General features: G+C 51.8%; 1 protein-coding gene across 1 annotated transcript in view; it reads left to right on the plus strand.

The window, feature by feature from the left end:
- Positions 1 to 23,122, plus strand: part of ZSWIM5 (zinc finger SWIM-type containing 5) — a 97,270-nt gene that overhangs the window by 65,584 nt on the left and 8,564 nt on the right. Inside the window, 7 exon segments of the mRNA XM_030953588.1 lie at positions 798 to 1,154; positions 8,917 to 9,065; positions 9,721 to 9,871; positions 15,184 to 15,363; positions 17,605 to 17,781; positions 20,034 to 20,180; positions 22,914 to 23,051. Coding sequence (XP_030809448.1) covers positions 798 to 1,154; positions 8,917 to 9,065; positions 9,721 to 9,871; positions 15,184 to 15,363; positions 17,605 to 17,781; positions 20,034 to 20,180; positions 22,914 to 23,051 — 1,299 coding nt within the window.

A 23,122-nucleotide genomic window follows, 5' to 3' on the forward strand; every position in this document is an offset into this window, starting at 1 on the left:
TCACTGACTTAGTCCCTCACTTGCTTGGTACATCCACGTTTCTTTTGACCCATGGGACTTTCTGAGCGCATTTCATGTTCCTCACTTGTGTTTGGTACTTCTGGGGGCTTTTTTCCCCACTTTATGCCTGAAGGCACTGCGCCTCCTTTCTTCATGGTGGGAATTGTCAGGAGCACTGTAACATTGGTGTGAACGATTTGTGGAACTCCGGGAACGGTTTTCCCCCAGCTGTGGTTTGGACTGTGCATAGCTCCTGTCCCTACTCTTTGTTTCCACTGTGTGGAAGAGCTCAGAGCTGTGACCATGCCCTGGAGCACTCTACCTGGTTGAGAGACCAAAGCTGGAATTGCTTTGCATTTAGTTTGTGGATTTTTTTTGTCCGCCTCATCAAAGAAAAGCAAACGTGGTCTTTTTCTACCAGCCCTCACTCATGTGAGTTGCAAATTCAGCGAGAGGGAGGCGTGGATGGAAATGACTCCCAGGAGGGAAACAGTCTGAGATACTTAAACAAATGGGAACCGAGCAGCTTTGCTCTTCCCCTGAGGGTTTGGCTGTTAAATAAACTCCCGATGAGTCTGGCTGTGTGTGTGTGTTGGTGCAGAAGTGTGTTTGTATACACGGGCTGGGTGTTGCTGGGTGTAAGCCACAGGGATGGGCTGTGCTGGGTGCTGCACTCCTTGCTATATGAGAGAGAAACACAAGCAGTCTTGGCTTTCCTTCCTGCCAGAGCTGGCCTGGGTGGTTGTGGTCAGAGGGAAGCTATCCTGACCTTTCCCTCTTCTTCTTTCCCTCTCCAGGGTTCCACCTCAGTGGAACAGTAACGGAGCCAGCGACTGCAACAGAACCAGAGATGACCTACAAGGTGGCCATCAGCTTCGACCGCTGCAAAATCACCTCCGTGACATGCGGCTGTGGGAACAAGGACATTTTTTACTGCGCTCACGTCGTGGCGCTTTCACTGTACAGGATCCGCAAGCCAGACCAGGTCAAACTCCGTCTTCCCATCTCAGAGACCCTTTTCCAGATGAACAGGGACCAGCTCCAGAAGTTTGTTCAGTATTTGATCACAGCACACCACACTGAGGTGCTGCCCACCGCCCAAAAGTTGGCTGATGAGATCCTGTCATCCAACTCTGAGATCAACCAAGTGCACGGTAAATTCCTCCCTCCTCACTATGTGACCCTGGCTCTGTGGTTGGGGCTGGGGTGGTGGTTTTGGTGCCCATGGTGATGTCCTTCATTTTACGTTTGTCTTTTGCTGCACAGAAAGAGCTGGTACTGTCACACTGATGTTAATGCATGGGTGTTGGGACCACATGGCTGGGGTGTCCCCAGCCTGCCCTCTCCTCTTCTTTATGTGTTTGTCTGTCAAACATGGGCTTCAACAGGCCAGAGAGGCAGAGCTGACAGGCTGGTGGTGCACAAGGCACAGCTCAGAGTAGAATGGAGAAGACAAGGACATGGTGCTGGGACCCTGTGGAGAGGGAGGTGCAGTGGGGATGTAGCTCCTCCAGCATGTGGGGGCACAGTGTCAGCCTGAGCCCTGCACTAAGTCAGATGTGGCTGAGCTGGTGGGAGATAAAGCTTTAATCTCCATGGGCGTTAATTTGCCCATGATAAATGAGCGCCGCTGTTCTTACCTACTGCACAAAGGCAGTGGAGATGTATCCTGGGGCTTTGTGTTTGGAAAGTGCTTTTGACTTCCTCCCCTGAAAATCTGGGGACAGTGCCCAGCCCAGCCCTGCTCCACTGGCCCAGGATGTGGCCCAGGCTCCTGGGGATCTCCCACGGTGTCTTTTCAAGGAGCCCAGGAGCTGAAGTTACCCAGGGTCTGCAACAATGAGCAGCTCCCCGCTGTGCCAGTCCCACCAGCTGTAGAGCAGAGATAATAAACACTTATCTGCCACGGAAGGGCGTTGCAGGGATTAACACGTGCCTGTTAAGTGTTCTGAAGATGAAAAGCCCCATATGCAGCCTAAAATACCATCTGAACTAGTTGAATCCACATGTAGAGAAGTAAGGCCAGAGGTTCACCGTCACCATGGGGGTGATGGCAGCTCTGATCTTAGATGTGTTCGTCTCTCTCTATCTGGTAGTTCCTGTTCCTACCTTGGCAGAGGCCTTTGTCTCCTCTGCTGGGCCACATGTGCTGCATGGGTGGTTGTACTCTAACTAACTGGCTTTTACGGGCGGGGGCCTTCAATTTTTGGCATTGTAAAAGAATGAGGAGCTGTGATGCTGCAAGGATCTGGTGAGGGCCATTCCCTCTCTGAACTGATCTACTGAAGCTGAGGCTGGGCAAGATCCCTTCTTGGCCATTGTTTGAGGCTGCTTTCTCCTAAGCAGATTGAAGTAAAGCTTTTAAGGTTCTGAATATTTATTGTTCTAGAGTCAGCAAAAGGCTGGTGGTTGGGAGTCTTACAAAGATACAGGTGTTGGCTCCAGTTCAATATCTGCTTCTTGTTTTTACAAGTGATTTAAAAAAAAAACAAAGCAAAAATTCTCACTCCCTTCAAACTTGGTGCCAATTTACGCACTCCAATGTGCGATTTCAAACCAACAGAGACGTGGTCACCCCGCAGAGGGTGGCACCTACCTGACACCCCTGTGGCTGCCCAGCTGGTCACAAGTGAGTAAACACCTGTGCAAGCAGGAGAGCAGCCTTGTCTCACCCTGGGAAAGATGCAGATCAGCCTTCATATGTTGACATGCTCCTAAGGTGATCTATAACTCGTAAATGTCGCTTCCTGTGGAAAGGATGGCTCCAAACCCCTCACATTCAAGTTCATGGTGATAGTGTCCAGGGCTTCGATTCTTGATCCCAGACAGTGTTGCAAGTTTTGCCCCCTTGGTCCTGCCAGAAACACAGCCACAGTGCAACCAACTACACTGCAGACCTGCTTGACCCCAGGGTGAGGAAGGGCTGCAACCATGGGAGTCTGTTTGTGGGAGAGGAATTCTGGGGTCTCCAGGTGTAGTGGATCCAAATTTGTCCACCATCTTGCCCTTCCCAGCTGTGGATCATGCATTTGTAGTGGGTCGCGGATCTGGGGATTTGTAGTTCTTCAAGCTGTGCTCTACATAGAGATTTATGTGCATTTCTTGACCCTTGGGGTCACACCCCAGCCTTGGGGTTGGGGCCAAGGTGTCTTTTGGCAGGCCAGCCTCTGCTACCCGAACAGAAACCCACTGTGTGCATTGGACACCTGAAGTTATTACATCCTGGAGCAAGAATGTTCTTTCTGGAAATCCTGCTTTTTTCCCTGCCCCTCCTTCTTTTGAGGGTAGGTCTGTTGAGCCTCGAATCAGCATCAGGTCTTCCTCACCTGCCTCTGGTCACTCAAGGGATTCCTCTTTCCTTGTTTATATGGCAAGCTTGTAGGATTGAGGATCAGTTTTTGCACCAGACTGGCTGGGGAATGCCCCTTGTGCAAGGGGCTTGTCTGATTTTGTAAAATAAGGCTGTCAGGGATGCTCCTTCTCCTCCTGCAGAGCCTGAATGGCAGAGAAAATTACCGGCCATTGTCTGGCGCGCTCAGCTCCGGGCACTGGAGCTTTGTTCCTTGCAGGAGTCTGTAGCCGCGGGCTGTGCACCGCGTGCCGATCTTCCCGGCTGCCTTCCTAGAAGGAAATGCAAACTATCCAGTAATGATGGAGGCTTGGAGCGCAGCCAAGGTGCCTGCGTGTTCCTGGAGGATTCAGGTCAAGCAGAGCCTAGGTGTGCCTGCAGCTCTGCTCCCCACTTGACCTCTGCCTGCTGAAGTGGGTCACGTTTCTGCTCCTGTGCCTCGGCTGCGAAGGGCAGCGTGTGCCAGCGAGAGCATCTCCCGTGTCTGGCACCTCCACGCTTGGCGTCTGGAGTGGCAGCTGGAGGGAGGGGACCAGGGTAGGTTTCAATGCGCCTCCCCAAGGGGACAAAGCCAGCAGTGTGGCTGCCTGGCACAGAGCAAGGCTGCAAGGGTTGCACTGTGCCAGCAAAAGTGACTCGTGGCTGCTTGGTCTCTCCTGGTGGGTGGAATGCTGGGGGCAGCAAGAAGCTGCAGCTGGAAAGCTTGGATCCAGCAGCTGGGACTCCATGGGAATGAGGATCATCTGGTGATGGACACCTTGGCACCCTGTTCCCTCCGCTCTTCTGAGAGCTTAAAGATGGCACAGTGCCTGTAGGCCCAGATTTGGGGCTTCGAGGTACCCTTCATGCATCACTGATGAATTCTCCTCCTTCCTTGTGTAAGGAGCAGGAGATTTTGGCAGACCCCATGTTTGCAGCTCTGTAACTCACCCAGCTTGAGCAGCATGCGGACATGGCAGAGGGTGCTGCTGCCCTCAGTCCAGGAGTTGTGGCTGGGGTGTGTCTGGCCCATGGAAGTGCCAGTGGATGCGGCTGTATCTGTGGTGCTCAGCTGGTGCCATCGAAGGGCTTGGGATGCTCTTCTAACCAGAAGTGAGAAAAGCCACAAAACCTCTGCTGTTGCAAGGTGCAGGGGCAGCTCCCTCTGAGGACAAGCCATGTGAATCACCAAGGGGCCTCCAGTGGTCTTGCAGGGTCTTAGGAGCTTCCGTGGAGGTGAGGACTTTTGGAAAACCCTTAAAGGTAATGGTCCCTCAGGCTCTGGCATGGGAAAAGCAGATCTCTTATGCAAGAGCTATAAGAAGCCTGCTGCCTCATCCATTCCCTTTTGTCTTACATGCATTCTTGACCACCTTAAGCTTTCCTTTAACTCCTGGGCTAACACTGTCCCACCTTGCTCCTTGTGCACAGCGAGTTGGCTGCCAGGTCAGTGTGCAGGAAGTCTCTGCCTGTCCTGTCACACCAAACCAAGGCTGATGTTTGAGGAGTCCTTGGGCACTCTTTGACTTTCAGGTCATCTCGAGACAGCGTCTGGAGGGCAGCACCAGTAAATCTATTTGAAATTCTGCCTTCCTGCAGGGGAGGAGGAGAAGGTCAGATCTCCAGGGCATTCATGTTCCTGTTTGCTGAACTGTGGTGGATTTAAGGGGAAAAACACACCTGAGTGCTGGAGAGAAAGGCAGCTCTTCCCCTTGTCTTGCAGAACTACTGGGGTTGCCAAATGACTCCAGAGCACGAGTGATTCTTGACAAGCAGCTTCCAAAGTTGGCTGCACCAGGTACTGGTACCAGCTAGACCACATTGCTCCTGTCCACCATGCTGGGAGCCAGTCTGGATTCCCTTCTCCCGCTGCTGTCAGGTGTATGTGAATCTTCAGGCCCTGGCAGCTCTCTCTGACTTGCCTCCACTTGAAAACAAACTGAGAGTCTTGGCAGAGCTGGATTCCTTGCTTTGCTGCTATTTTTAATCCCTTGTTAGAGTTCATTTCCTTTCTGGTGCCTGGTTATTTTCTCTTCAAGGTTTTCTGCCGTTTGCTTATTTGTCCACGTCCTCCCCACCCCCCGCCCTGAGCTGATCCTTCACATCTGTTTTCTCTCTGGACGCCGGAGAGGAGCCTGGAGGCATTCAGCAACACCACCATGTGCAGTCATGAGATGGCCCTTGTGAATGGCCACCACGACAGCCAGCCCTGCTCCAGGCACCACTGACCCCAGGGCTGGCACAGGCAGGCCCCAGAGCACTGCTGGGTGCTGGGCACAGTCGGGTGAAATGACCGTAAGGGAGATGCTGGAGCAAGAGGTGGCTTTTAGCATCACTTTATCAGCTCCAGGTATTGGTTAAAAATCATAATCATGCCTTTTTCTTTGTATCACCAATCCTGCTTCAAGTCAGATGTTCTGGAGCACTTTCCACACTACTCAGCTAATGTATCTCCCCTTCTTGGGTTCAGGAGCTTGGGTTTGGGATGTGACAATGCTTTGGTGTGACCCACAAGGTCCTACTGCCTCCTCAGCCCTGGAAACCTGCAGCTTCCCATTCCAGGAGCCCCTTTTGTTTTCTTCATGTTGGGCAGCTAATTTCTGAGCAAGGAGTTGAATTTTCCATGCCTGACTTCACTCTGTTTTCTAATTTGTAGGTTTTTCCAGTCCTTTTTCCTCAGTCATTGTATTTGCCAAGTCTCAGTGGCTGTCAAACAGTTAAACCCCCGAGCTCCCAGTGAGGGGGGAGCCCAGCTCGGGGTGTGATGGATTGCATTTTTATCTCAGTTTCTACAGCCAGTGTAAACGGGCTGGTGAAACACTCTTTCCACTCAAGATGTGCAATGGTGTTTCCTTAAATCTGAATCCGGCAGGACCAAGATCCAGCACATCTGAAACAGGGCTCTTTGGAGCACGAATGCTGCTATATGAGAAATGTGTTATGCAGGCGCCGGGCTGTTTTACATGCCGTTCCCAGCTCCTTTGGAGCTGAGACATGGAATCACTCATCAGCTGCGTCACGGCGTGCCGCTGCCGAAGCCCCCACGGTGTGAACGTTGGCAAGGGGAAGTGGACAAATCCCGCCATTAATATTTAAACCCAGCACAAATCCCGTTGTTTGCTCTTAAATGTTTATCCAGCTCCCCAGCGTAATTGGGCAGCCCGTTATCTGCCGGGTTGTGCTGCACGTGTGGGAATTTGCTATTACAGCCCTCTCTCTGAATCTTTTATAGGAGAGAAAAATACATTTACAAGCAAATTCGGGCTTTATTTGGAGGCGCGGGAGGCGCGTTGCTAATTTGGCTGCGGCCCGAACCCCAACGTGCGAAGTGCTCAATGTGTTGCGTGGGAGGAGGAGGTTTTATTTAGCTGCACGCTCCCTTCCTCGCCGCTCGGGCTTTCCGTTGCTAACGCTATGTGTGAGCAGCAGGCACGGCGGGGTAGCCCCGGGAACCCCCAAAGAACGCACCTACTTTTTACATTTTGTGACCTCCTCCTCCTTAATCTGTCACAGCGGCCATGGCCATGGTGAGGGATGAGAGATGAGCTGAGCTTTGGTGGGATGGGTCACCCCAGGTGACTGTGCCCTCCTGGTCCCTGCAGACAGACAGGTGACCCTGTAGAGGCAGTGGAGGCTGCTCTGCATGGCTGCAGCTGGGAGTGGCGGGCAGGATGGTGGGGAGGAGGATATTAAGAGTGCAAGCGTCTGGGATACCTAGCGATGGGGCCGGATAAGCGCTCATGGTAGACAGATTAGTCATCGGTTCCTGATAGGGGATAATCACTGGCTTGTCTGCTCTTTATCTGCGAGATAAGGATGAGGCTGGGGGAGGGAAGGAAAAGGCACAGAAAAGCTCAGAGGGCCAGCAAGGACTGTCCCTAGCTGTGATTGTCCCTTGTGGCATATGACAGAACTCTGAGCTGACTCTGGTGGTACACTAAGCAAGACTCACCCTTTGCTGGGGGCTCAGGATTTAACTACTTCTTCAGGGGAGTGGGATCAGGATCCAGGCATATGTGGCAAAAGTCCTCATGCTCGTCCAGGAACTGTGTTTTCCTTTCTGCTGCTTCAGCTCTCGTCCCAATTATGTGGTTGTGTCAACTATAAATTATTCTGCAGAGGGAGCAGCAGCATCCTGTCCCTTCAGCATGCCTAGAGCTTGCTGGAACTTCTCTCAGGCAGTGGCTGTTAGCAGAAATTAAAGTAATTTTGTAAAGGACATTAAATACAAATAACTGTATCTTAGCGGGTCAGGATTGTTCTCAGCCTGCTGGAGGAGCAGAACCCCTGAGGTTGATGTTGTCTTGCTAACAAGCCAGCAAGAGACACTTGCCCTGCTGAGCAGGCATCCTGGAGCACAATTTTCACGAATTGTATTTGAGCTCCTGGTTCAGCAACGCACAAGGCTGGGATGTGCGCAGCATCCCAGGCTCTCTCTGTAGGAAAGAGATGTGTGCTCACCAACCAGATCCCAGTTTTGGAAAAGACATCATGAAGATTTAATTGGGAATGCGTCAGCTACAGCATCCCATGGCTCTTCCTGTGCTGACCTTCTTCCTCTCTTGAGAGGGAGATAGGAGAAGCAGACCAAAGTGGAATGGAGCATCCTCCAGCTGCAGCAGTCCCTCCTTGGTACTGGTTTTCCCTAAGGAGTTTCTATAGAGCAGGACCCAAAAGCAGACAGCTGAAAATCCAACTTTCTGTTCCATTTTGTGCTCTTGGCTGCTCACTGGAGTTGTGCTACTGCCTGTCCTGTGAGCCCTGGAACCCATGGCCAGGACGTAGGGTAGTGCTTGGGCAGGAAAATGGGAATTGAAAGGGGCAAGGCAAGGGAAATGTGGTCCAACTTGTTTAAATCAATTGTAGGTTTTCTTTCTTTCTTTTGTTCTCTGGAAGATGAAATGCAGCCTGTGAACGCATGTGTGTGCCTGCCAAAGGCCCTGCTCTGGTCACAGTTTGCTCTTTGAAGGATTATTGATCCTTTGTTCTTTCCCATGGAGGGTCTCTCTCAGGCAGGTACATTGATGCCCAGGGACTTGTCCCCTGTCCTAAAGCAAGTGAGGGGCAGGACCAGGTGTTTAACCCAGGGCTCTGGAGCCCAAGTGCAGTAGTACCTTTGTTAGACTGTTCCAGACATAGGGAAGGGCTTGCAGGAATTGGAGCTTTACTGATGCTTTAACAAACCAGTGATGTGGAGCAGGAGCACGCTGGGCACTGCCTGGAGCTGCAGAGCACTGTGGGCTCTGCAGCTGTGCTGCCTGCACTCCTGGGGCTTGGGAGGAAGGCAGGTCCCTGGTCTTCCTCAGCCTCATTTCACATGGGGTGCAGAGGGTGAGGGGCCATGCAAGTGTTAGCCCTGTGGTCAGGATATCCCTCCTGATGGCTGCTGCCAGTACTGTGTTAGGACAACACATTGCTGCCACTTGGGCTCACTGCTGAGGAATCAAGTTGGTTTTCTGTCACCTGAGCTGATAAAGTAAAAGGTGGGTTCCTAATAAAACAGAGGTAGGTGCACTTCTTGCTAGTGGGACTGCTGACCCTGCTGCCATAAACATGGTTGTCTCTCTTCTCCTTCCCCATCCTCTCAGGCGCTCCTGACCCCACTGCTGGGGCGAGCATCGATGACGAGAACTGCTGGCACTTGGACGAGGAGCAGGTCCGAGAGCAGGTGAAGCTGTTCCTATCTCAGGGAGGGTACTACGGCTCGGGGAAGCAGCTCAACTCCATGTTTGCCAAGGTGAGGAGCCGGCTGCTCTCTCCCATCTCTGCTCAGCGTGTCACGTAGCTGGCACTCGCTGGCTGCCCTGGCAGGGTGCCCATCACAGCTGGGAATCTCTGCTCCAGTGCCTTCTCGCCCTGTCGCGGAGCAGGCAGTTGTAATCCAGGCTCTGGGTCAGGCCTGGATTGTCTCACCTGCTGTCCTGGCAGATCCCTTTCTCCCATGGGTGCTGTGATCCCTGTGCAAGGAAGGGCATTCCCCCATCTCCCCTTCAGCGCAGTGGGGAAAAAGCCAACCCTCCAGAGCCTACCCAAGACCGTGGGAGGGTGGAACCATAACCCACAAATCTCACCAACCCATGGGGCCTTTCTCTTTCTTTGCAGAAGGGCTTTGCTTTCATGTTCTTAATCTCAGTCTCCTTCACAGCCTGGCTGTGGCTGCTACTCAGCTGGACTCCAGTCAGCCTCATCACAGCCATTGCATGAGGGTTATAGTGTGTGATCGTCCATTATACATGCACACACACACACACATATATGTGTATGTATGTATTTACATACAGTCTGAGCCCTCAGGCTGAGGAAGCTGTGGGTTGCCAGCCAGGTGAATGTGTCTTAAACACCTTTGAGGCACCATGGTTTGTCTCACCCGAGACTTTCTCTGTCCTTTCCAGGTCCGGGAGATGCTGCGCATGAGGGACTCCAACGGGGCCAGGATGCTGACGTTGATAACAGAGCAGTTCATGGCCGATCCGCGGCTCTCCCTCTGGAGGCAGCAGGGGACAGGCATAACAGAGAAGTGCCGGCAGCTCTGGGATGAGCTGGGTAAGGGTCACTGCCTTGCAGAGAGGAGCAGAGTTACCTGGGCTGCTGGGCCAATAGGCATCATTACAGAGGCCCTGTGGGGCTCTTTTTTGGGAATGGAGACCCTGAGACATGCCAGGACCTTACTGTATCCCCTGCTGGGGAATCACTGTGAGACAGCTGGATCAGGCCCAAACCACACAGTGCAAAACCTTAAACTTGCCCTCTCCTGCAAAAGGATCAAGGATGACAGGTGTGCAGTGTGTTGCTGGTCCTGTGCTTCCAGCAGACTGGTGTTTGGTGAGCTGCCCCAAAGCCTTTGTGAGGGAGGACACAGGGCTGGTGAGCCCCAGGAGCTGGGTGTAGTCTGGATGTGGAAGTTCTGTTCCTGGGGGAACCTTGATCCAGAGAGGGAAAGGCGAGTTCTCAAGTCTCATCACATCTAACAGATTCTGCCTGCTGTGGTGCACGTTTCCAGGGTGAGGGGGGCAGGATGGGCAGCACAGAGCCTGGCTGTGAGGGAAATGCAGTTCTGGGTAATTCTAGCTAAGCACCTTAGACACCAGCTCAGCTGGCTGACACTGTAATATCATTAGAATAAAACATTTAGATGACGTGGGCTTGGGAGTAGGGTTGTGTGGTGAAGTTAACCCTGCAATTCTGGGCTCTCCTGGATATATGGGATCTGGGGCGAATAGTTTGACTTGAGCCATAGTTTGATGAGTAAGTTTGAGCTCCTCTGCAGCCTGCTGGTAGGAGATACTGTGCCAAGGGCAAGGGCGGATGGGCTGGCACCAAAGGGATATGGTAGAGCTGGAAGAAGGATTAGGTTGGTCTGGGATCTTGAACATCTGAAACTGCAGTTGGAAATCACAAACCCACCTACCAAGTGCCCAACAAATGCAAACAGAAATGAGGCTGGGAACCCTGGCCAAACTGTGCAGACGAGAGATCTGGGCAGGGGTGGGATGTCTTGTTTCTGTATGAAGTTTCCTGGATGGAAATAACCACACCAGCTCTGGAGAGCTCATCTGTGCTTGCTTGCCAAGAAGATATTTCCAGGATTTTGGGATGCTGCAGCTAGACAATTGGATATGCAAGGATCCTGGAGAGGTGGCCAAGTCCACCAAGCCAGAATTTCCACATTGAAGAAAGCAAGCACATTGGTGATATATGAATGGATGGGTGTGTGGGCAGGCCTGGACGCAGGAAGTAATTTGCTTAAAATTACAGATTATTTGGCCAGATTTCCAAGCTGCCATCCAAGCCGAGAGCCCTCCCTCCCTTCCTGCACAGGCGAGGGGAGGGTGGTTGCATTTCAGTCCTGGCTTAACTGTACAAGGACCAGGTTGGTGCACACAGGTTTGGTCGGCAGAGTGGGAGGAGGTGGCAGCACGTCCCCGTTGGCAGATGGCAAAGTGGCTGGGGAATGTCAGGGCCCTTCCAGTGCTGGATCAACACGACAGCAGGGGAAGTGTGGTGCCAGCCAACACACGTCAGAGCAGCTCGCCTGGCAGAGGCGCGTCACACGTGAGAGTCTGGGCATCTCCATGCTGAAGAGAAGCTCCTGTAGAGGACACGGTGATGTTCCAAGAAGCAACTCCAGAATGGGCATGGATTGTATTCAAAGCAGGGATTATTCCTTCATTTTACAGAAGCCTTTTGCATTTGGCCTTGTGCAGTGTTTACGGTAGGAGCAGAGCATATCTCTGAAGGAGGTGTGGAGGCACAGAGTGACCAAAGCTGCTCTGAGTCGGGGGTGTTCACCAGTAACAAACATCAGGAATGCAGAGCAGTGTCCTAAACCATCCCTGGGTGGGTAACAGTAGCCAGGGCAGGTGGGGCAGTGGAAGCACCACATCCCACTGCCTATTGGCTGTGGATGCCAAAGCTGCCAGTATTACCATTACTGCTGAAGGGAGGGATGAGGGGCCTGTTGCCAGCTGCCACGGGAAGCCCTAGCACAGACCACAATCCTCCACCACTTAGAAGCAAAAAAAAGGCCTTTTGGAAATTATTTTGGGCACGTGTTTAATAATTAATCATCGATTTTAGCAAAGACTGCATCACAGACTTGCGTGGGATTGGAAGAAGATCAGCCTTAAAGAAGATTGTGGATTTATGCTGTGGAAAATGTAAAGGATTTTGCAGGATTTCAGAGTTACAAAAAAAAAAAAAAGGGAAATGAAAATAAAAACGGGATAGTTTGCTTGTGCATGTGCTGCCAACTGAATCTCTATTGCCCCGTCTGCTGGGGAGCCAGAGGAAGGACCTGCTGGATGGAGAGCTCAGCAGCGTGGGAGTATTTGCCCTGGCGCATTAGTACTTACGATTAAAGCCTAATTACAAAAAATAGACGAAAAACCAGCTGAAGTGCAGCCTGACCTTAATCTGCCTGGAGACGGGTTTATTTATCTCGGCCACTTGTTTACAGTGGGGAATTTCAGCAGATTAAGCTGGGGAGCGACCCTGTGGGAAACGGGAGAATTTCTTTGATGGTTGGGAAACTTGGGCGCGGGATCGGAGCGCCTGTCTGCTCTGGGGCCTGCAGCCAGGACCACTGGGCTGGGAAGGCTCTGACCCCCCCCTGTCCCTGCACCCAGCCCTGTCATCAAAAAGCATTTTTGTTTAGAGGCTTAGCTTAATCGTGATCTGCCGCTTTGTTCCCCACTTAACCTCCTGCTATCAGAAAGTTCAGATGAAGGTTTCTGCAGCATGTGAAGAGACATGGAGTCTGACCTGGTGTGGCATTTCGGCTCAGGACAGGAGTCACTTGTGCTGTCAGCTGATGTCACTTGACCACAGGGCTCAGAAAACCACTCTGTTATATCTCCCAGATAATTATCATGACTGAGACAGATGCAAATCTCACTTCCCTCCTAGTTCCCACCTCCCCACCACATCGTTCTTTCTGCAGGAGAGCCCAGAGGCATAATGTTTTGGCATGCAAAGATGCCTCAGAGGGCTCTCAAAAATAGGCAGCAAAGTCATGAGGCTTCGGAGGAACGCATATTAGCAGAGCTGTGGGAGCCAAAAATCCAGCGGGTGCATCCCATTCCTGGGGGCGGTGAAGCTGGAGCACCAAGCCTTGTTACTGCCTGTCAGCCAAGATCTGTGCACCCTCAGAGGCGTGAGTTGAAACTGCCCGAGGCTGCTTCTGACACAAGCACCCCCAAAGTGGGTGAAGAGCAGTGACAACAGGCGGGAGCACTGGTGGGAAGGGAATGCCTGACACCCAGAGTCGAGTGCAGGTTTTATCTCGTGGCCACCCGAGGAGGTGGGAAGTTCTATCCCCTTCCTTAAGGAAGACTCATTTTCTGGAGCTGAGACCTGATTTTTATAAAGATGCCATGTCTGAGTATTCCCCATGGAGCCTGCACGAGCCTGTGAGTGAGTGACATAGACCTACTCTGGTAAGGATGGGCCCCCAAGGAGGTACCTCTTTTACACATTAATTAATTGCTGATGTTGCAGCTCAAAAATCTTAATCGCCCCTGTTCATCAGAAAAAAGTGAGGTGTTGGTGGGGTTTCCTGGGGGCAGAGATTGAGCTGAACTGGGCAAGGGCTGCTTTGGACATTTGCTGGTGCTCGTGCCTGCAATTGCTTTTCCTGTGCCCATTCCTGGATGTGATGCTGCTGCCACCATCTGCGTTGTGACGCGGTGACGTCTGTCCTGCTGAGCCAGGCAGCTCCGAGGAGCCAGACAGGCACAGCCTCCACGCCTTACTAATGATTTGAACCAGACATTTCCACAAGTTCCAGCTGGCAAAGGATTGGTCCGGGACCATGAACCCCAAAAGTACCACCAAAGCTCAGCTGTAATGCAGAGAAGCACCAGAGTGGAGCCAGGGCCAGGACATTGCTGCTCAGCCTGGGTTTGCCTCATGTTGTCTGGCAGAGGGACCAGCTGCTCTGGCTCCTGTTGGATCTGCAGCCTTGCTTGAGGCTGTTTGGCTCAATGGCAGGGCTGGGGAGCTGCTGCTCAAAACACAGCCAGCGAGGGAGGTGGTTGGGGCTTGTGGAGGAATCTCCTTGTGCAGTGGAGGCATGTTGGGTGATGTTGTGCCACTGGCTGTCATTTTGGGATGGGAACTTTGGCTCTGGGAGTGATGGAGAGGTGAGGGACAGCAGGGAGAAGGAAGGTGCTTCAGGGCTCTGCTGAGCCCATGGAGGTGAGGCAGGGAGGGTGTTTCTGCAGGAAGCCGAACTATCCCACGTGTGTGACAGGATTTGACATGGACAGAGAGAGGAGCAGCAGGAGCTGCTCAGCCTGAGGGGATCCCTGGGGATACCTTATATTGCAGCTGTGTCAGCCTACAGCCATCCCTCCCCACAGGGAAGCACAAGGGAGGGGGCATGCTACATCCTGGCAGCCATGCAGGGAAATTTGGGTAGAAATTGAGTTAGCTAAAGAAAAATTAACGGGTTTACACTTACTCAGGTTGCTGTAGCCCTTATCGGAGCAGTGAGTGACTCGGAACAGTCTGTAAGGCTCAGTTAGCAACACCAGCATCGGCCCTGTTTTATGAAAGGATGAGCTGGATCTTAATGATGACAGATGTCCTTGGTTCTCATTTTGTCTCTCACACAGCAGACAGCATCACCAGCATCATGTGAGGTCCCGTGGTTGACCCAGAGGGTGTCAGCCTGGGTGTCCTGCTGGCGAGCAGCTTGGCTTGTGAGATCCGAAGGACTTGCATCAGGGAGGGCTCTTGTCTGCAAGACATCAGGCCAAGCTCCAGGTTCCTCTGCTGGTTCCTCTGCAGGCTTGGGGCTAGTAGGGATTGAAAAAGAAAAAAAAAAAAAAGAAAGAAAGAAAATACACCAAATCTCCTTTTTAAATAGTTGAATGCAAATGGCCTGAAGAACAATAGCAGATGAAATAGCATTCAGAGCGGGTTTTAAAGCGCTTGGAACGTGGGTAGGATCAAAATCAGGTTAGTCTTTGGAGATGCAGACTCTGCAGCTTGCCAGGGTGTTTTTAAGCATGCTTTGATGTGTAGTTCAAACACTAGATTTGTCCTGGCAGACAGAAGCACTCACAAATTCATACACAGCCGCTCTCTCCTTCCCCCCTCCCCACTGTCCCCCATCTCATGAGATTATAATTTAGCTTCATTACGAGGGAGTTTTACTTTGTCCTGGTTTCGGCTGGGATAGAGTTAATTTCTTCCTTATTTAGAAGCTGTGTAAATCCCCCTCCTGGGTCTCTGCATTATGCTGAAATGAGTTTACAAACCTCGATGGAACCTTGCAGGCTCTCGGGGCATCCGGAGAGCTTTGCCCCGCACGCATGGTGGTGGCAGTTCCGTGATTTCTTGGCTTTGTTTAGGGGCCCTGTGGGTGTGTGTGGTGTTAAACCCACACTGCAAGCTGGAAGAGAAATCCTGCTGGCTCCGGCAGCTGCGCAAGTGGGGTGAGATGGACGTCTGTCCCCTGGAAGATGGCAATTATGGTAACGAGCTTCCCAACATCACTAACGCGCTTACGCAGAGCTCCGGTCACAGCCAAGGTGAGTCTGGGCAAGGAGTGGAAATCCAGCTGACAGCCACAGGGATTGGGTCCAGGTCAAAACTCACCCCAAAGCTGAGAGAACTCGCGTCAGCTGCTGGTTATGTTTCTGGGAGTCACAGGAATACAAAATATTTGTCTTCACAGCCTCTGGTTTTATATATAAATCTTTGCTTCTTTGCTACAGGGGAAGGTTGCCCGTGTTTTGAGTTTAGAGACTGTTTTAAAGCAGTTTGACTTTGGGGGAGTTTAGTGCAGGTTTGGGCATAGGGTCATACAGGAAAACAGTGCTGCTTGCAACAGAGCAGAGCTGAGCTCAAGTCCTGGCTGTAATGTGAGAGTGAGGAGCTGGAGATGGTGCAGAGCCCATTTCCCTGCCCTTAAGCCTCACTTAAAGGCTGTGATTCAGGTGGTGGGGAAGTCATTAGCCAGGAATGTTAACGCAGTTCAAGTGCAGAGCACAGACAGAGCGATGTAGTTAAGGGGTTGTTCCTTAGTGCTAAAATATTTTCTCAGCCGCTGACAAAGCATTTGATCCCTTTAAGTTTAAGCACTCTTTCTCCTTCCTTTTGCCTGAAGTAGACATTAATTGAAAGTTATCGCTCTTCGCATGCCTTTGTCTGCTGCACTGGAATTGCTCTTTGGTGTGTTATGTGTGGGCAAAGTGGGTGGAGGAGAGGGGGACAGCAGCCATGCCGCAGGGGAAACTTCATTCTTCAGGGTGGGGTTGGTCCTGCAGCAGCAGTTTGGGAGCGTGGCTGTCCTGCCAGCCACGCCAGCCATGGCCAGGACCACATGCCCAGCCTCCCTATGCTCTTCCTCAGGGAGCAGCTTAATTTAAACCTGGCCTTGCTCCATGTCCTGCATCCGTCCCAGGACTACCCCTCTGGTGTTCCCAGCTCTCCCAAGGATTTGCTCTGGCATTTGGGGAAGCTTGCTAGGGCTGAACAGGTCATTTTTTTAAGACCTGCAGGGAGTTCCCAAAGCACATGCCAGGGATGTCCCTTTCTCTTCTCCCTGTGCTCCTGCCTCTCCAAGAAGGGGACTGAAAGCAGCACGGATCCTGGAGGTGTCCTGGGGTTCATGTTTGTGCATATGCAAATACTGCTCCAGATTGTTGACAGCCTCTTTTATTACTGAAGAACAGCTGATTCTTGAAATCCTTCCTGGTGAAGTGAGCAGCCTTGGTTCTCAACATACAAACACCTGTTTAATTTCTCTCCACCTCAGGGTGCCTGCAGCATTCCGGCTAATTGCTTGTTGCCATCGTTTCCGGAGCATGTTTACCCAGCCTCCCTGGATCAGCTTTGAACAGTGCCTTTTGTTTTCCACCCTTGAATGCATTTAACTCGGCCCCTCTTGTGGGTTGCAGGACCTAACATGGAACGTTGCACCCCCTTTGGGGCTTCCCGTTTTGCAGCCTGCCAGCTGTGTTTGGCCTTCATGATCCAGTGTGGCTGGAGTGATAGTGGGATTGCTCCAGACAGGTTTTTTCCTCATATCAAACCACTTGTCTTGATCGGTCTGGATGGGGTGAAATGCTAATCCAGCATTTGGTAGTTTCAGAAATGCCCATGAAGTTACAGAGCAGCTCTGAAGAGGAGCAGATATCCAGTGCAGGGCAGCAGTGGGGTTTCAGATGATGCTGTCTCCTCCCTTCCAGCCCCCTCACACGGCCCACAGAGGTTGCTGGGGATGGTGGGTTCCCCCAGTCACTGAGAGGCACCTGAGACACACTCGTGTGGTTCCCTTTGTGGCTTCATGTGCTGCTGGTCTAAGAAGCTGCAGTTCAGTGAAGCTGAGACTGTGTTGGAGCAGAGGAGGAGAGCTCGTGGTGCTTGCAGGGCAGTAGTGCTGAGGAAGCCCAGTCCTGACCCAGGGGCAGCTGCCTGCATGTTCAGTGTCACAGAGGAGGGAGCACACTGCCAGGTTTCAAGGCATCAGCCTTGTGTGTGACAGTGGATTGTGGTCACAAAGCAAATGGGTGCGTGGTGCCTGCCTCTTTTCTCACCTCTCTGACCAAGTCAGCTATTCTAGCAAATGACTTAGCAGTGCTGCCTGAGGAGACATTAGTCAGCAGACTCATCCAAAGCCAGAGCCCATGTCCATCCCAGAAATTACTGGGGTGAGACCAGGTTTTGCTGTCATTGTAAAGGCAGGGCTGTGCCCAGGGAGGTCATGTCTGGGAGGAGGAGCAGGCTGCCCCTGCCCCAGCAGGGCACTGATGTTTTTCTCTTTGCAGACTCCCTGGCCAGGCCCAGACGAACAGTGTTCACGCGGGCCATCGAGGGCTGTGACCTGCACTGGCAGGACAGCCACCTGCAGCGCATCATCAGCAGCGACTTCTACGTGTCCCCCTCCTACCAGCGGGAGGGGGAGAGCCTCCTCTTCAACTCCCAGGGACAGCCACTGTGGCTGGGTGAGCATCCAGACCAGCAGCCCCTCTCATGGCCGGTGGGGGTTGGGTTTCTAGGGGAGAGGAGTCACCTGAGGCTGCCCTGGGTCCTTGCAAGTTCCTGCATCCTAGACTGAAATTGCTACCCTGGGCCTTAGCCTGAGGAGTGGGGGGAGCAGAAGAATTCAGTGCCTACCCACACCCCAGCCACAATCCTTAGAGCAATCTCCACATATTTACAGTCTGGCCTTCTCTCAGGCAGTTTGGACCAAGCTCATCATGTCCCCTTTCATCTTGCCAGTGTTTAGCTGTCCCCAGACCAGCCTCTCACTATTTCCAGTACAGGGGGTCTGGACACTTGAAGTCTCTTGAAAATTGACTGCAAAGCACAACTGTATCCTCCAGATTTTCTGTTTCCTGCTGTCCCCTTCTTTTCAGTCTTCCCTTAAAGGCAATTAGCAGTCAGTACAATTAAGCCTCATGGGAGCTTAAGGTGTCCTGGGCCAGGCAAGCCCAGAGGCCTCCTGTGTTGTAGACTTTTAGCCCAAGTACCTCAAGCCGCACAAATTCTCTCCTGCAAAGTCGTGACCCCAGGCAGATCTGTGGACCCTCGACTGTTCCTTGTCTGGGGTGAGAATGGGTGGCATGAAGGGCTTGTGGGGGAACCTGGTGTGGCTGTCAGCTCTAAGACAGACCCCAAAATGGGAGGTCTGTCCCACCCACCTCCAGGAAGGGGGATTACTTATCCCCTGCAGTCCAAGAGTTATGAACACAGAACAGGTCAAAGCCCAGTATATGAACACAGAACAGATCACAGCCCACCCATTGCACTGTTGTCCACTCCAGAAACTGGGGTCTGCCACCAGGAAAGAGAATATTTGCAGTTGTCTAGAGATGTAGTTTCTGGAGTAGCAGGCACTGAGTCGCTGTTAATGCCAGGAGATAGGAAGGGCTCATATGTAGGCTGTTGGTACACTTCAGCTGGAGCAGGAGAGGGTATTTCTACTCTGGGAAGAGTTCTGGGCAGCTGCAGGCAGGAGGTCCCCTTCCCACACAGCCACAGGCAGCAGTGGTAGGTTAGTGCATCCATGGACTCCATCTAGAAGGGATGTGGTGGCCACAGCTCCCCTCTCCTGAGCCTAATCTGAGTTCTGGTGAGCCCTTTTCCCCAGCTAGTTGGTGCATGTTATTTTTCTGATGTATTTGCCATGATGTTTGGATTTTGCGCTTTTGCTTTCTTGGCACCTCTTCAGGGACTCGGTGCTGGGAGAGGAGGGTGATTTGTCAGCAACTTCCAGTGATGAATTCAGTGAGAAGATGAATATTTCATCCATTTAGCAAATGAATAGAGGGAGCAACAAGAAGCTCTTTTACAGATGTGTTTGTTCTGGAATCTCTTCCTCATGTATTCCTTGTGGGTGACCTTTGGGATGTAGATACCCCATTTGTGGAGGTGGTTGTCTGCATTTCCAGAGCTTTCTGAACTCTCCCAGGAATAAAAATTATCCCTCTACGATAACTTCAGATCATCTGTGTTTGCCTGGGTTTTTTTCTCCCCTTGGTAGGACATTTTGAAAGAAAATGGGATTTTTGCTGCTTGTTATGCAGCATGTCATGTCATCTGCTCCTGCTAATTTCTCACTCAGTCATAATCCTCTCCACAGTTGCTTGTGATTTCAGGTGAGCAATAAGCAGCGGGAGCAGATGAATTCCTAAGCAACTGTGAGTCTTGGGAGGGGGTTTAGTGCAACTGTTCCTAATAATAAAACACCAGGTAGGAGAACTGCAGAAGAGACAGGATGTCTGCAGAGCTCACTCCATGGAGGTGTTAGGGAGCCAGTTCAAAGCATCACCCCAAGTCTGCCAGTGCCCCCAGCACAGTGGTGGATGCCCAGCCTCACCCTGTGCCCTGAGAGCAGTGAGAGAAATTGAGATAAGCCATGCGGATTTTAGGAGAAATGAACGGCAGGGCTGTAACAGCCTGCGTTGGAGCTGTGGTACTGCAGCAATGGTGTGTTGGAAATGCTGCCATTAGATAAGCTTTGTGGAGGTGGGGATTTAGGTACTGACGTGGCTGCTGTGGGTAGAAAGTGGCAGGAGTCCCGTTAGTATTCCTGGTAGGCATCCATTCCAGGAGCAGGGAGAAAGGGATGAGTTCAAGACAGGAAGCAGGAGTTTAGCTCAGGTGTGGGGAACATGAGTAGAAGGTGGCCCATGAGTCCTGTCTATGCCTGTGCTCCTGTGGTTCAGCCGTGCCCCTGTTCCTTGCCTTGCAGAACACGTCCCCACAGCCTGTGCTCGGGTGGATGCGCTGCGCTCCCACGGCTATCCCAGAGAGGCTCTCCGACTCACTGTTGCCATCATCAACACCCTGCGACTGCAGCAGCAAAGGCAGCTGGAAATATATAAGCATCAGAAGAAAGGTATGAGTAGGGCTATGTGACAAGTGTCTTGTGACGTCTGGCCCGGGTATCCTGGTTGGAAATATCTTTTCTGCTTTGATGAGGCAAACATCCAGCCTGTATGGGCAATGATGTTTTGAAGGAACTTAGGAATAAAACAAGGATATATCATCTTTGGAAGGAGGGTCAGTTGTCTCAGGAAGTATTTAAGGGGGTTGCTAGGGCATGTAGGAAAAAAAATTGAGATGTCAAAGCTCAGTTCGAACTTAATTTGGCAACTTTTGTAAAGGATAATAAAAAATGTTTTTACAAATATATTAATGGCAAAAGGAAGGGTAAGACCAACCTTTGTTCTCTACTGGATGCGGGAGGGAACTCAGTAACTGCAGATGAGGAGAAGGTGGAGGTCCTTAACACCTTCTTTGCCTTGGTCTTTAGTGGGAAGATGGCTTGTCCTCAGGACAGCTGTCCTCCTGGGCTGGTAGATGGTGTCAGGGAGCAGAATGGGCCCCCTGTTATCCAGGAGGAGGCAGTCAAGAGAACTGCTGTCCTGCTTGGATGTTCATAAATCCATAGGACCAGATGGGATCCATCCCAGGATGATGAGGGAGATGGCAGATGAGCTTGCAAAGCCACTCTCCATCATTTACCAACAGTCGTGTCTCGCTGGTGAGGTTCCAGATGGCTGGAAGGTGGCCAATGTGACACCCATTCACAAAAAGGGTAGGAAGGAGGATCCTGGTAATTACAGGCCAGTTAGCCTGACCTCAGTACCTGGCAAGGTAATGGAACAGTTTATATTGAGTGTAATCACACAGCACTTACAGCATGGCCAGGGTATCAGAGCCACCCGGCAGGGGTTTAGGAGGGGAAGGTCATGTTTGACCAACCTGGTCTCCTTTCATGACCAGGTGACCCACCTGGTGGATGCAGGAAAGGCTGTGGATGTTGTGTACCTGTACTTCAGCAAGGCCTTTGGCGCTGTCTCCCACAGCATTCTCTGGAAAAGCTGCAGCCCATGGCTGGGACAGGAGCACTCTGTGCTGGGTTAGGAACTGACACTAAGCTGGGAGTGTGTGTGTCCATCTGTTGGAAGGTAGGAGGGCTCTGCAGAGATAGCTGGAACAGTTTGATGGATGGGCAGAGTCCAATAAGATGAAGGTTAATAAGTCCAAGTGCCAAGTGCTGCATTTTGGCCACAATAACCCCCTGCAACACTATAGGCTGGGGACAGTGTGGCTGGACAGTGCCCAGGCAGAAAGGGACTGGGGGTACTGGTCAGCAGCTGACTGAACGTGAGCCAGCAGTGTGCCCAGGTGCCGAGGAGGCCATCCTGGCCTGTGTCAGGAACAGTGTGGCCAGCAGGAGCAGTTTTTTCCCCTGCACTCAGCACTGGTGAGGCCACACCTTGAGTGCTGTGTCCAGTTCTGGGCCCCTCAGTTTGGGAAGGACGTTGAGACACTTGAGAGCGTCCAGAGGAGACAAATGAGGCTAGAGAGGGGCTTGGAACACAAACCGTGTGAGGAATGGCTGAGAGAGCTGGGGGTGTTTAGCCTGGAGAAAAGGAGACTCAGGGGTGACCTTACCACTCTCTACAGCTCCCTGAAAGGTGGCTGTGCTCAGGTGGGGCTGGGCTCTTTCTCCAGGCAGCACTGACAGAACCAGAGAACACAGTCTCAAGCTACGTCAAGGGAAATATAGTTTGGGTATTAGGAAGAGTTTTTTATGAAAGGTGATAAAGTTCTGGAACGGCCTGCCTGAGGAGGTGATGGAGTCACCATCCCTGGATGTGTTTAGGGGAAGACAGGATGTGGCACTCAGTGCCATAGTTTAGTTGAGGTATTAGGGCATGGGTTAGACTCAATGATCTTGAAGGTCTCTTCCAGCCTAGTGATTCTGCAACAGAATTGTGCTGCCCCACTCAGAGTGGCAGAGATGGGCAGCACTGCAGGGAACTGCTTATGTTCTAGGGAGACAAACTGAGTTGCTTGAGCCAAGTTGAGTTGATATCCACATACTAAGGACACAGCTGCCCACATGCTGTCTTCAGGCTGCTGCAGTGGGGATGTTCTTGTTCCCACTCTTGCTGTGTCTGGTTGTCTGTAAGGGTTGCCCAGGCAAGTGCTGCCCGCATTAAAGAGGAGCTGCCTGAGTGCAGAGCAGCAGTAACTGGCTGTGTGTGCTACTTCCACCTTGCCTTTCCTGAGTCAATGTACCAGGAGACAAGCCCAGTGTTCCTCCTTTTGCAGTTGCAATTGGCAGGGAGCCGGGGTCAGTTACTGCAGTGCTGCTGAAGGTCAGTGACTCCTGGTCCTTGCCAGCTCAGCCAGCTTGAGATCACCAAAAGATGAAATTTTAAGACTCACTGGAAGTCTTGGTCATCTCAGGAGAGATTTCTGCTTGTGTTTCCAGAACATTCAGGCTACCATTGCAAATCAGTCCATGAGCTGCAGGTCTGGCATTATAGACCTTTTCTTTGGGACTCTGCAGACCCTCATGTCCTCTTGGAACAGAGAATGAGTCACTGCATCTTATGTGGCCTTAGGGACACCTTTTTTTGTGTCTGTGCCTGCTCCCTCAGTTGTCTGTGCAGAGTGGCTTCTTCCTGCCCTTGTGAACTACCATGGCAGAGTTGGCCCTAGAGGTTGCCGTGATGAAAGTTGTGGGATAAGAAAAGTCCTCTGATCTCAGAAGCCTCTCTGGGTGCAGAACTTGTCTTTAAATTCCTTACTTTTATTGTTCTATTTTATCTAGAACTGCTGCAGAGAGGAGCAACAACCATCACCAACCTAGAGGGCTGGGTAGGCCACCCTCTGAACCCCATCGGCTGCCTCTTTCTCACCCTGACTGAAGCTTGTAGATTAGAAGAGGAAAACTGCCTTGAAATTTCAGGTACCAAGTGTTCCTCCTGGATCCCTTCCTGGTGTCTCTGGCTGAGGTGGGTGCAGATCTGGGGCTCTGGA

The sequence above is a fragment of the Camarhynchus parvulus genome, chromosome 8, assembly GCF_901933205.1.
Source record: "Camarhynchus parvulus chromosome 8, STF_HiC, whole genome shotgun sequence".
NCBI lineage: Eukaryota > Metazoa > Chordata > Aves > Passeriformes > Thraupidae > Camarhynchus > Camarhynchus parvulus.